The sequence below is a fragment of the Hippocampus comes genome, unplaced genomic scaffold, assembly GCF_001891065.2.
Source record: "Hippocampus comes isolate QL1 unplaced genomic scaffold, H_comes_QL1_v1.1 scaffold293, whole genome shotgun sequence".
Lineage (NCBI taxonomy): Eukaryota > Metazoa > Chordata > Actinopteri > Syngnathiformes > Syngnathidae > Hippocampus > Hippocampus comes.
In genome coordinates, this window is record NW_017806272.1 from 289,512 (window position 1) to 301,648 (window position 12,137).

Here is a 12,137-nt window from a genome sequence, read left to right on the forward strand (position 1 = left end):
CAAACCTGGAGATTCTGTGGAACGTTTTGATTCGCCAATGTTGCTTTTTTTCCTTCCAGTTTTTATCTAATTATAATCAATGCTAAACCAAACCACATGTTGCTTTAATTGCTTCATTTAAATTTATTTATTTTTTTTTTTTTGCAATTTTTACTCCCTTGCACCGTTTGGCTCATCGAGCCTGTTTTCCGTGCGTTCAGGCTTCGGAGTTGGGCAACTTCATCCAAAGCAAGAGAGATCTGGGTTGTCGTGCCGACTATGTCCGGGTCATCGAGGAAGGCGTCGATATTCACAGCCACGCTGCCAAGGAGTTCTGGAAGATCCTGGGAGGCCACGCGAGTTACCAGGGTAAGTAAGAGTTCAAGTACAAAGCTGTCCTCTGTCGTAGACGCGCACAGCCGCTCATAAGTGCCTCGTCTTTGTACGTGTAGCAGCGGGAACGCCGGATGAAGACGAGCTTTACGAGGGCGCCATTGTGGAGACAAACTGTATTTACCGTCTGATGGACAACAAGCTGGTGCCAGATGACGATTTTTGGGCCAAGATACCCCGCTGTTCCTTACTCAAGCCAAAGGAGGTCTGACATTTACTGTACGAGTCATGAAGCAAAGTCGCAGGTCAGAGCAGACCTTTATGTTGGTTCGGGGGAATGCTGTTTTCCGCGCAGGTTCTGGTTTTCGACTTTGGGAGTGAGATGTACATTTGGCATGGGAAGGAAGTGACACTGGCTCAGAGGAAGGTGGCCTTCCAGCTGGCCAAACACCTGTGGAACGGAACGTTTGACTACACAAACTGTGACATCAACCCGCTCGATCCCGGAGAGTGCAACCCCCTCATTCCAAAGTATGGAAAAACGCACGTCGTACAACAACAACACTGATGCGTCGACGGCATTTACTTGCGATCGCTTAAGGCAAACAGACGAATGCGGTTCTTTTTATAAATGTGCTTTGACTTTTTTCATTTGCACACAAACTCGTTTTAAGTACAGTGTGTGCCATTATTAACTTCTGATTAGTCATTTTTACATTTTTATGTTTCATGTCATAAAAGAAAAGAACCTCACATCAATTGCCAAAGATGTGAACGGACATTCGCGCTAAAATTGCAGTTAATTTATTTTGTAAGTGGAAAATGTAGTTTGAGTGACTGTAGTTTATATTTGATGCCATAGAACTATCGCTCCAATAAACTTGGTCTGTTGTAGGAAAGGCCAGGGCCGTCCCGACTGGGCAGTGTTTGGCAGACTGACTCATCACAATGAAACCACGTTGTTCAAAGAGAAGTTCTTAGACTGGAGTGACTCCAGGAAAACCCCCAGCCCCACTCAAACCAGCAACGACCCTACGATGGATCACAAGGTAATCCGAAAGTTCCACGTCAAAAGTCGCGTTGTCATTGTGGCGTCTGCTCCACTCTCCTCTGCTCTTTCCTAAGGATCAGCCCGCCTCAGATCAGCCCCATGCCTACGACGCCGCCCTCATGATGCCCCTCCACCGGGCGCCCGTGTGCACCGTCGTGGACGGCTTGAACGTGGGGCGGGGCTACGGGTTGGTGGAGGTGGACGACTGGCGCTGCTACGAGATCAGCACGCTCGCCGTGGAGGTGTGGCACATCCTGGAGTTCGACTACAGCCGCCTGCCGCGTCAAAGCATCGGCCAGTTCCACGAGGGCGATACCTACGTGGTGAAGTGGAAATATATGGTTAGCACCGCAGGTCAGTCATGCAAACCAAGAATGTACAAAAATGATCCAAAACTTATTCGCTTCCTTGCAACCCGACCGACACACACACACACATCGCTGAAAGTTGTTGTTTTCCTGCGACATTTGCAGTATAATACTGAAGTATCTCTGACATGTCCTCTTAGTTTGGAAGCGACAGAACCCCGAGCAGCTGAAAACGACGGGGCCGGGCAAAGAGAAATGCTGCTACTTCTTCTGGCAGGGTCGCAACTCCACAGTCAGCGAGAAAGGAACGTCGGCGCTCATGACTGTTGAGTTGGATGAGGAGCGAGGAGCACAAGTAAAAAAAAAAAAATAGATTCATCTCCTTTATTTTCTTTATTTTTGTATTTTTAGTTGAACAACTGCTTACTTTCTCAACTAGATTCAAGTCCAGCAGGGAAAAGAGCCCCCGTGTTTCCTGCAGTGCTTCAAAGGAAGGATGATTGTCCATGCAGGGAAGAGAGAAGAGGAGGAGGAAACCTCACAAAGTAAATGTCTTCATTTGATTCGACGCAGATGTTGTCAGTCTGTCCTTATAACTTTGGCATACTTGGAGGCCAAATAATACATGCCACGAGTGGGACAAAAACCTGCACTAGTTAACTACAGTGTGTTACCAGTACTACTAGCGACATGATGACATTCTACGAGTGGCATCTACCCCTTCATGGGTACTCGTACCTTCAAGAGAATACCGGCTTTCCACAGCCTATTTATTGCCTGATTCGCAACCTTTCGACCCAGATGACTGGCGACTGTACTGCGTGCGAGGGGAAGTGGAGGTGGAGAGCCACCTTGTGGAGGTGGCGTGCCACTGCAGCAGCCTGCGCTCCAGAGTCTCCATGGTCCTGCTGAGCGTCAGTCAGTCCCTCATCTACCTCTGGCACGGCTGCAAGTCGCAAGCGCACACACGGGAGGTGGCCCGCACTGCTGCCAGCAGAATCAAAGACCAGTGAGGGGAACTGCAACCAAGGAATTGAACCTATGTATATTTTTTTTTTACCCAACAGTTATTCCAACAGCTTTGTTTATTTTTTATTTTTTGCTCAGTTGTCCTCTGGAAGCAGGCCTCCACAGCAGTAGCAAGGTGACCATACGAGAATGCGACGAGGGAGCGGAACCTCAAGGATTCTGGGAGGCCCTCGGCAGGAGAGACAGGAAGGCGTATGACTGCATGCTGCAAGGTGGGTGATCATGATATCTTCTAATTACAAGAAATAACGGTCAGGGGAATGCAGCAAATTTTCATCAGTACCAACTTCTGTATCCCTGAATTTGTTTTCATTTTTATTCAGCAACAGGCAAGTCCAATTTGATCAGCAACACTCCTTTCTTTTGAATTGTTTACCTTTTATCATTATACATCTATAATACACGATTATTTTCTAACCTTGAAATTTGTATAGCCTGACTGTTTTTTTTTTTTTTTTTTACCTCTGACCTACAGATCCCGGCAGGTTCAACTTCACCCCTCGTCTGTACCAGCTGAGCAGCAGTTCGGGGGAATTTGTAGCGGTGGAGTTTCTCTACCCAGCCAGGGACAGCCAGCAGGTCAACTCGACCTTTAAATTTTTTTAGCCTTGCTTTTTTTTTTTTTTTTTTTTTTACCTCTGACCTACAGATCCCGGCAGGTTCAACTTCACACCTCGTCTGTACCAGCTGAGCAGCAGTTCGGGGGAATTTGTAGCGGTGGAGTTTCTCTACCCAGCCAGGGACAGCCAGCAGGTCAACTCGATGCCTTTCCTGCAAGAGGACCTTTATTCCGCCTCCCAACCAGGTACACGTTCACATATTTTTATTTCACCTGGCTCTCAGAATGAGCTTTTATTCTGCTGAGAGGTATTTCACGTTTGGTTCATAGAGGTGGAAATTGAATTTGGAATGAAAGTGAAAATAGTGACATCACACATTGACTTGTAAACACGTCGTTGTCTTGTTTCCCCTCCGTCAGCGCTGTTCCTCGTGGATAACCACCATGAAGTGTACCTGTGGCAGGGCTGGTGGCCTCAGGATAGCGAAAGTACCGGCTCGGCCCGAATCCGTTGGGACTCAGACAGGAAGTGCGCAATGGAGACTGTGCTGCAGTATTGCCGAGGTAGCGCTTCTCCAGTGCGATTGGACACTGGCTAATTCATTGACCTCTGCGATTATTGGAAAAGACGTGCTCTGTGAAATCGCTTGCAATAATGTTTGGCTAAATTACATAAGAGCAACACAACCCCAAATGTTTTATATACCTTCAATAACGCTGATTATGGTTGAGTTCCTTTCAGAAGTTCTTCTCTGGACAACTTTTTATGACATCCAAGTTCGAAGTTTTTGTCCTTGTTTCGCTCTGAAGTAACCTGGCGCATGTTGTTTACTAACATTATAAAATGACCTATTTTTAATAAATAGCAGTACCGAAGCACCTTCTGCTGCTCTTTTATACCAGCTAATAACCCGCCCCCCCCTTTTTTTTTTTTTTTTTTTAATCGATTTGCTTAGAAAAGAATCCCAAAAAGGCCCCGAAGGCGTATCTGATCCTCGCCGGCCTGGAGCCGCTCACCTTCACCAACATGTTTCCCAGCTGGGAGCACCGCGAGGACATCGCCGAGATCACGGAGCGGGTGCGTGGATGAAATGACATTATCTCATCATCGCACGGCAACCTGATACGGGCCCGTGCAATGCTCAACACAGTGAAACACATGCAAATGCACTCCACTATTGTACAGAACAGATCCAAATTGCAGGTCAGCCCATGTGGAAAGTATTATCGCTATTGATGTTCCTAATTCCATTTTATTCGCCACCGGTCGACTTTCCTGGTGCTTTTAGCTTTTGGCACTGAAACGTGTGCGTCTGTATTGTCAGGAGGCCGAGGTGTGTAACCAGATTATTCTGGTGGAAGATGTCTTAGCCAGACTATGTCAGACCGCATACCCTCTGGAGGATCTCCTGGCCCGGCCGCTGCCTGAGGGCGTTGACCCCCTGCGCCTGGAAGTCTACCTCTCGGATGAGGACTTTCAGGTAGTTAAGAAACGCTTGAACAACTGTCATATGAACTAGTCTCACCTTTCACAGCGGCATGCCTATGTAAGCACTTCCAAAACATTCTTTAAAGTTAGACGAGGCTATGGCCTCACGAGGTGATGCTCCTCCATTCATTTCAACGTAGTTCTTGGGCTTCAAGATCACATAAAATACTTAGATTAGACATGACTGAGGCCTTAGTACAGCGACTAGTTGAGTTTTTCAGCAAATAACAGAGGACAGGTTTCCGACCTCAAAGGTTTAAAAGTGATGAACAGAGAATTTGGGAGTTCACTACAAATGATAAATATCAATAAATGGGCCAGCACTACTATTAACTGTTAACTTATTTCGACTGTTATGTTTAGTGTTTTAATTATAACCTAGAATGTCTGGACGAATGGTGATCGTTTTTACCTTGAAACGGATGATTTCAAAGAACATTATTTCCAATGGGAGCAAATTATCAGTCACCTCAAGTTTGAACTTGAATGTTGCGATGTGTGGAGTTTTGGTGTTGTTTCGTTCCTGTGTGTCCCTTCAATCTCACGATTCAATGTTTAGTTCCCCCTCATCAGTCGTCTTATCTTTTGCCTCCATCTTGGCCCATCCGCTGAGCCTTTCTTAATGTATCTGTTGTTCATTCCGCTCTCCAGGGCGTGGGGGCTTGTGCAAAGGTGAGTGGTCAGAGATCAGCATGGATGAAGCATCCTCACTCAACTTTTTTTTTTTTTTCTCCCCAAGAACTAAAACATCCATTTTTGTTTAACATGTTAACTCCTCCTCATCGGGCAGCTGGCGTGGACACCAAACTGACTCGGACATACACTGCTCACAAAAAGTTGGGAGATGCATGTGACTTCTCTTGGCTTCCTGTGAGGGGGTCCCGTTCGTTTTGATGCTGATTTTTGTGCGATTGTTTCTCCACAGAAAGGCTTGGAGATGACGAGGGAGGAGTACGGCAGTATGCCGGCGTGGAAGCAGGTCAACTTGAAGAAAACCAAAGGGCTTTTCTAAATGCAGTCAGTAGATGCCGCGGTTATGTATAATGGAGGAGCCGCCTCTCCTGAGTCGACCCTCTAAACGGAGACGATGGAGACAAGCTGAAGATGAGAGGTGTGCCAGCTTCTTGTTTTTGTTCTTGCCCTTCTGTGTGTGTTTGTCAACTAAAATGGCGCCCGTGTGGTTGAGAGGGCGGTTTTTACAGTGTGCATGCATGTACATATTATGTAGCATTTATATCTCTTCTTGTTTCATTTGTTTGACTCCTTTGTGCAAATAATTTATATTTATGTCCAAGTAGGACAAAACTAAGCATATTAAAATTTTACGGAGATAGAAAACAATGTGTAATCGTGTTTTGTTTTGTTTTTTGGTACCAGTAATCCTTTGTAAAACATTTTGCCACGCCATCAAAAATAATGCAGCTTGTATTATGATGCCTTGTTTAATTAATGACTAACAACAGATGGTTTGAGATCATGTAATGTATTTTTTAAAAGAACTACACTGTAGTGCCTTGCTTTTGTGTACAGTTTATACAGTCTGCATTTTGAGGACTTTTTTTTTTTTTGTTTTGTGATAAGTGAAATAAATCCCGGATGTGCAAATGAATGTCAGGTAATGCGTCATCTTCTGTTGCTCACATCGGAGATTTAAACTGGCAAGCGTTTGTCGGAAGAATTTCACGAAAATGGTTGAAAACATATTACAGTACGTGGTTGTGGCACGTTATTTGTCATGGTTGTGCAGCTGCGCACGAGTAATTTCTTATCTCAGTTGGTGGAAGTAGGTCGTGCATTCATGACCAAGTATTTTGGGATAACAGAATCAGTGTATTGCAGTTCCTGAAAATCATCTATGTGCACTTTTCTGAAGAACCAGTAGATGGCAGCATTGTACCAAATGTGGCTCCGTTGTTAAGATGACACACAAAAAAGACTTTTTTACCAATCTCTTTTAATGTGCAAATCTCACACGGTGACCCCACCCCCCCAAAAAAATAAAATAAAATTTGCTGGTACCGCAGTCGTCTGACTTGTGTGTCTGACTTCTACAAGTGCACTGAGTGGTCTTACTGGTGAGGACAAAGAGGGTAGCAAACACATCGACCTAAAGCTAAAGGAAATGGACTAAAGGCCTTTCCATACTTCCTCTCATTGTTCCAGTCCTGTGCAGGATTAAATTGTCTGCCTTCGCGTTCACATCTCCGATGTTGTCAGTGTCAGCAGTTGGCCCGCAATGAGGAACAAGAGCAATTAGCGGGGAATGCTCCTGCAATCACAGAAGAACAATATACACAGCGGGTTTCTGTTGATGGAGCGCCCGCTCTGCTCATCCAACTGTTGCCGGGAGTGTTGCTCAATATTTGCACAAGCTTCCTGACAGCTTGTCTTGAAACGGCAACAAGAAAGAAGATGTTGAAGCTATAAAAAAAAAAAAAAAAAAGGCTGACAGTGTGTGGTTCTCGCTGTTTTTCATCATCCGGCCTTCTCCTTCTCTTACATGCTCACTTGTTGGATCCTTCGACTACACACGTGAACTCCTGTGGCCTGTGAGGAGTTTGATGTGTGACATGGTGCGCATCCTCCCTCCTACTCCTCCACGCCCACTCAGGGCAGCGTGCTCCAACCTCTCCATCCCCCCCTCTCCTCCATGTCTCTCCCAAGTGTGCGTGCGTGCGTGCGTGCGTGTGTGTGTGTGTGTGTGTGTGTTTTATCGGCAAGCCCATTTTGACTCGGATCCAAGTTTCTGTGGAGCGAGCCTACTGGCATCTCTTGATACAATCCAATATGCAGCATGCAAATATAGTGCGCCCATGATGTATCCCAGAACAAGATGCAAGCAAGCGCAGTCCAGTACAATGCATATTCGCAGGCCACTTCATTAGGTACACTCGCGTGGAACATGAATGTACCACGCAAGAGCTGAGCTGAGCAGTGCCCGAAGACGTAGCGGGAAATAATGCGATTCTTTTAAGTGACGGTCGGCCTTAATTTCAACTTTATTTGATGACTTCCTAAAGTAACCCAAAATGAAAATCTTTTGAAGTGTCATTCTTTTTTTTTTTTTGCAGGTACTGCCAAGTTTGTGTACGCCGAGTCTGTTCTGCATCAAATTTGACCCGTTTCTGCCAAAGTTTATTGGCGGGTTTCTTGTTCATGTGTGAAATCAAGACAAAGCGGTTGGGATCTTGAAACTGGAAAACTGCACGCTTGAATGGACATGCAGGCACAGTGTCCTCGGCGCGTTTGAAACTGGCCCGAGAACTGCCTGCGTTCCCACCGCAATTGCGCAGGTTCTCGTAGAAACGTGCGCCTGTTGGTCTTTGAAAGGTCATGGAAAGAACATCAGTTGATCATTCAAAAGTGCAGGTGTAACTCATGAAGTGGCCGGTCCATATGCTAATATTACATCCTGTACTTCAAGTACGCGACATTGCAGTAAATGAATCCAAATGAGGTTATTTGAGGCTTTGTGTGCTTCTCTTTTGCTCTGCTGCTGAGGTTCAGGTCAGTTTCTCAAGTTGCACACAGATGCTCAGATGAGGCCCAGATGCTGTCAGTATCACGCAGGAAAAAAAAAAAGAGAGAAAATTGTAATCAGGAGTATTTACTTAAGTGTAGCGTGGCAGTTCATCCAAATTACAAAAAGCATATTTCATCCATTTTTCGTCTCCTCGGTGTGCCTCCCCCCCCCTCTGGCCTCACAGTTGCATTCCTGACTCCACACTGACACGAGTTCACTTCGTGTTTTTGGGGTTATAATGATGACATTTGTCAGCAAAAGTCTTCTTGGTCGAAAAAGTTGACCGCGAAAGCGTTTCCTTGGCCATCTGGTATCATGACAAACAAAACAAGTTCTTCCACGGATAGCAAACAAAATTCCTTACAAGTTTCATGGGTTAGCCATTGCAAACTTGAGTCACTGAGAAGAACTACGGACATAAAATAGTACAGCGATCCCCTGCATAGTCATGGATTGACAGTCAGGGAAGGCCCCCGTGCTCCCGCCTGTAACCTTGGCAAGCGTATACCGAGAGAGATTGGCGCTTTTAGCCGGGATGTAGCGCTGCGGAAAGGTGAAACTCTAATGTGCGGGATTAATTATTAGATTATGCAAAGAGTAATTAATATATCAGTCAATATTTACTGGGCCATATGCCGAGGGCACGTTGGCGCCTTGGCTCACCTGTGAATTCTATCGCGTCGAACAAGGGGCGAGCGGCGCCCTTTGGCAGCTCGCGCGCTAATGCTCTTAACCATCTGTCGACGCTCGTCGTAAAATAATGTTTTGTTGATGATAACGGTGTTAATTCAGCGGGCTCGGGTGCAAAGTGGCACATTGGGCTTTAGTGTCATTGATTTGGCAGTATTTGCATTTTGGCGCCGTGCCTGACTCGACTACCCCTCGTTGCTCTCGTCACCGCGCAGAATAGGACAAGTCGCGCACAAAGCGAGTCCAAATAAGGCTTAAGCGCATATTATTCTGCACGTTGTGTTTGCATTTTCCCCACTTTCTATTTATGTGTGGATTATCACTTGCTCGCGGCATCACAATGCAGGTACGCTTTACCTCTCTTCTTCTTCTCTCCGTCTTGAGGTTGGCAACGCTCTAAGCTGCAGACTTCCTGTCCAAAGTCGAAGAAAGCCACTTCAAAGGAAACGGGCCCAGATGGCTTATGGGAAATGAATTTCAAGAAAGAGTACTTTTTTTTTTTCCACCTCTTCTGTGGTGCCCTGGGCTCTTAGTGGTAAGCTGCGCTTGTTAACCCAGATTTAGATCGCTACTGTGATGAAGCCCATAAAAGTGGTGTGGATTTATTTTATGTGGAGCGCAGCCCCGTGCCTCGGGTCCTCTCAACTCGCCGCCACGCTCCTCGTTGTTGTCCAATTTCAAACCCGGACGCTCTCTTTTAAAGCTGGACCCAGTCACCAGAGCCTGCTCGTCTTTTGGAAAAATGGGACCACACACTTCAACTTGAGGCCTGCACGTTTGGATTCACTTCCACACGGATTTATGACGGCCTTCAAAGTGTTCCACTGCTACGGCTTTGGCATACATAGAAAATTCAACAATATAGGAACCGAGCAGGAGTAGAGCTTTAACGTCGGCGCTTTTATAGGGATGAAATTGAAATTGGTGGGCCGGCAAGCATTTAGGCAGGCTGGCTGCATACCAGGAAAGCACTGTACTAACTCAGACAGTGAAGCCTCTAAAGCTCAGAGGGAAGATTCCAGTCCCACCTGCGATAGGTGAAAATCTGTGCGAAAGCAAAAAATGACTCTCTCCTACCTGCTTTAAACACATTTCGAGTGTTCCTTAGTCACTATTCTCACTGTCTCGGTTGGACACTTTTCCCAAAAGAGAGGCGAGCCGTGCTTGCTTCAAGCTGCTGATTACGGCCAATACTAAGTCATTTATACCCGGCACATCAAAGAATGTGACATTAAATTTACTGTGACCAAAATGGCGAGTGGCTTCAGCCCAAATCCAATCTCCACACAACTTGCTGGGTCAAAATAATCAACCCGATTGGGTAAAAGTAAGAAAATCTACCCTGCAGATCTGTACAGTATCTCCAACTCAAGCCTTTGGAGAGAGGCCAGAGTCAAGAAACTGGCCGCCCACCGCCACCTGGCGTCAGTAGTGCATCTGATCATCGAATCAAAAGCAACAAACCGCACTCCCTCATACCTCCTGATGCCTCCATCCACCCTCCTCACCTCCTCCTCATGCTGCGGCCGAGGCCTGGAGAGCAGACTCGTCGGAAGGCTTGCAGGGCGAGGGGGAGTCTGGCGTCACGGGCTGCTTACCAGGTGGGCGATGAAGAAGGCAGACATCATGCCAGGTGGTGGTTGAAGATGTGGGGGAGCAGTCACGTATAATTACATTCCCGCCTCCATGGCACGAAGGTTGCTTTTCCATTCCACAATTTGTTGCAGACATGTTTTGCCTGCTGGACTGCAGAACCCCAAAGTGGATTTGTGAAGTTGGAAGAGGTTGCTTGTGTCATCCTGAAAACATGCGGGCTGACATGAAACCTTTCAGAGGAAAGAGGAGGGACACTTTTTTATAATTTCAGACACGTTCAGGATCCAAACAAAAACACAAAGCGGTGTAACTAAGTGGAGAGAGTGACTCACCCTCCGGACACGGTACCCTCGCCACCATGCCGTCCAAAGCTGGGGAAACAGACACAAAACCACGAGCTAAAAAAAAAAAAAAATGCCTGTCATCTTGCGCCAACTGCCTTGCAGTGATGAGGACACAAGCACAAACACACTTCCATTGCTGTTTTGGCAAAGATCACTCTCGAGCATTGAACAAGCTCATTTAAGCCCCCTTGACCAATAAATAAACGTGTACGCGGACACGCACACACTCGCGCACAGTCACACACACACACACATATACACACACACAGAGGGACCATCCATTGAAAAAAGGAAAAATAAACGTGTACACGGACACGCACACGCTCGCGCGCAGTCACACGCATACACACACACACACACAGAGGGACCATCCATTGAAAAAAGGATGGAGTGTGGCTCCGACCGGAAACAAGAGAAATTAATTCTTGCAAAATGTTCCTAGGTATGTGTTGGTCAAGTATCAACCGGCAGTGGAGAAGAACAATTTTGATTTCTGGCTGTATTTCAGAAGGAAAGTGTTGACATTATTAAGTGTAAAAACGCCTCACGATACATGGTCGTTTTTTTCGGCATGTGTTGGTCAAGTATCAAACGGCAGTGGAGAAGAACAATTTTGATTTCTGGATGTATTTCAGAAGGAAAGTGTTGACATTTTTAAGTGTAAAAATGCCTCACGATACATGGTCGTTTTTTTTTCGGTGAAAACGCCTTACTATATATGAATGTAGGAAGGTGTTTTTAGCCCGTTTTTTACCTGAAAAAAGGCGTTTTTAGCCGAAAAATGAAAACGCCTTACTATATGCGAGTGTAGGAAGGTGTTTTTAGCCCGTTTTTTTACCTGAAAAAAGGCGTTTTTAGCCGAAAAAAAAACAACCATGTATAGTAAGGCGTTTTCAGCCGAAAAAAACGACCATATATATAGTATGCTGTTTTTGGCCGAAAAAAAACGACCATGTATAGGATGGATATATAGTATGCTGTTTTTGGCCGAAAAAAAATGACGATGTATAGTATGCGGTTTTTGGCCCAAAAAAACGACCATGTTTAGTAAGCCGTTTTTGGCTGAAAACACAACCATGCATAGGAAGGCGTTTTTGGCCGAAAAAAAAACGACCGTGTATAGTAAGGCGTTTTCAGCCCGAAAAAAACGACATAGTATAGATAGTAAGGCGTCTTTTTTTTCAGGCGAAAAACGAATTCGTATACTATGTCATTTTTTTCGGGCGAAAAACGCCT

At 45.7% G+C, this 12,137-nt stretch overlaps 1 protein-coding gene across 1 annotated transcript in view; it reads left to right on the forward strand.

Moving 5' to 3' along the window:
* The window catches only part of svila (supervillin a), a 28,714-nt gene extending 22,466 nt beyond the window's left edge, over nucleotides 1–6,248 (forward strand). Inside the window, exons 27-41 of the mRNA XM_019857474.1 lie at nucleotides 201–348; nucleotides 432–577; nucleotides 668–843; nucleotides 1,208–1,361; nucleotides 1,438–1,717; nucleotides 1,872–2,026; nucleotides 2,111–2,216; nucleotides 2,473–2,680; nucleotides 2,779–2,912; nucleotides 3,350–3,505; nucleotides 3,680–3,823; nucleotides 4,216–4,337; nucleotides 4,585–4,740; nucleotides 5,400–5,420; nucleotides 5,674–6,248. Coding sequence (XP_019713033.1) covers nucleotides 201–348; nucleotides 432–577; nucleotides 668–843; nucleotides 1,208–1,361; nucleotides 1,438–1,717; nucleotides 1,872–2,026; nucleotides 2,111–2,216; nucleotides 2,473–2,680; nucleotides 2,779–2,912; nucleotides 3,350–3,505; nucleotides 3,680–3,823; nucleotides 4,216–4,337; nucleotides 4,585–4,740; nucleotides 5,400–5,420; nucleotides 5,674–5,760 — 2,193 coding nt within the window. The 3' untranslated portion in view covers nucleotides 5,761–6,248. The remainder of the gene's footprint in view (nucleotides 1–200; nucleotides 349–431; nucleotides 578–667; nucleotides 844–1,207; nucleotides 1,362–1,437; nucleotides 1,718–1,871; nucleotides 2,027–2,110; nucleotides 2,217–2,472; nucleotides 2,681–2,778; nucleotides 2,913–3,349; nucleotides 3,506–3,679; nucleotides 3,824–4,215; nucleotides 4,338–4,584; nucleotides 4,741–5,399; nucleotides 5,421–5,673) is intronic.
* The last annotated feature ends 5,889 nt before the right edge of the window (nucleotides 6,249–12,137 follow it).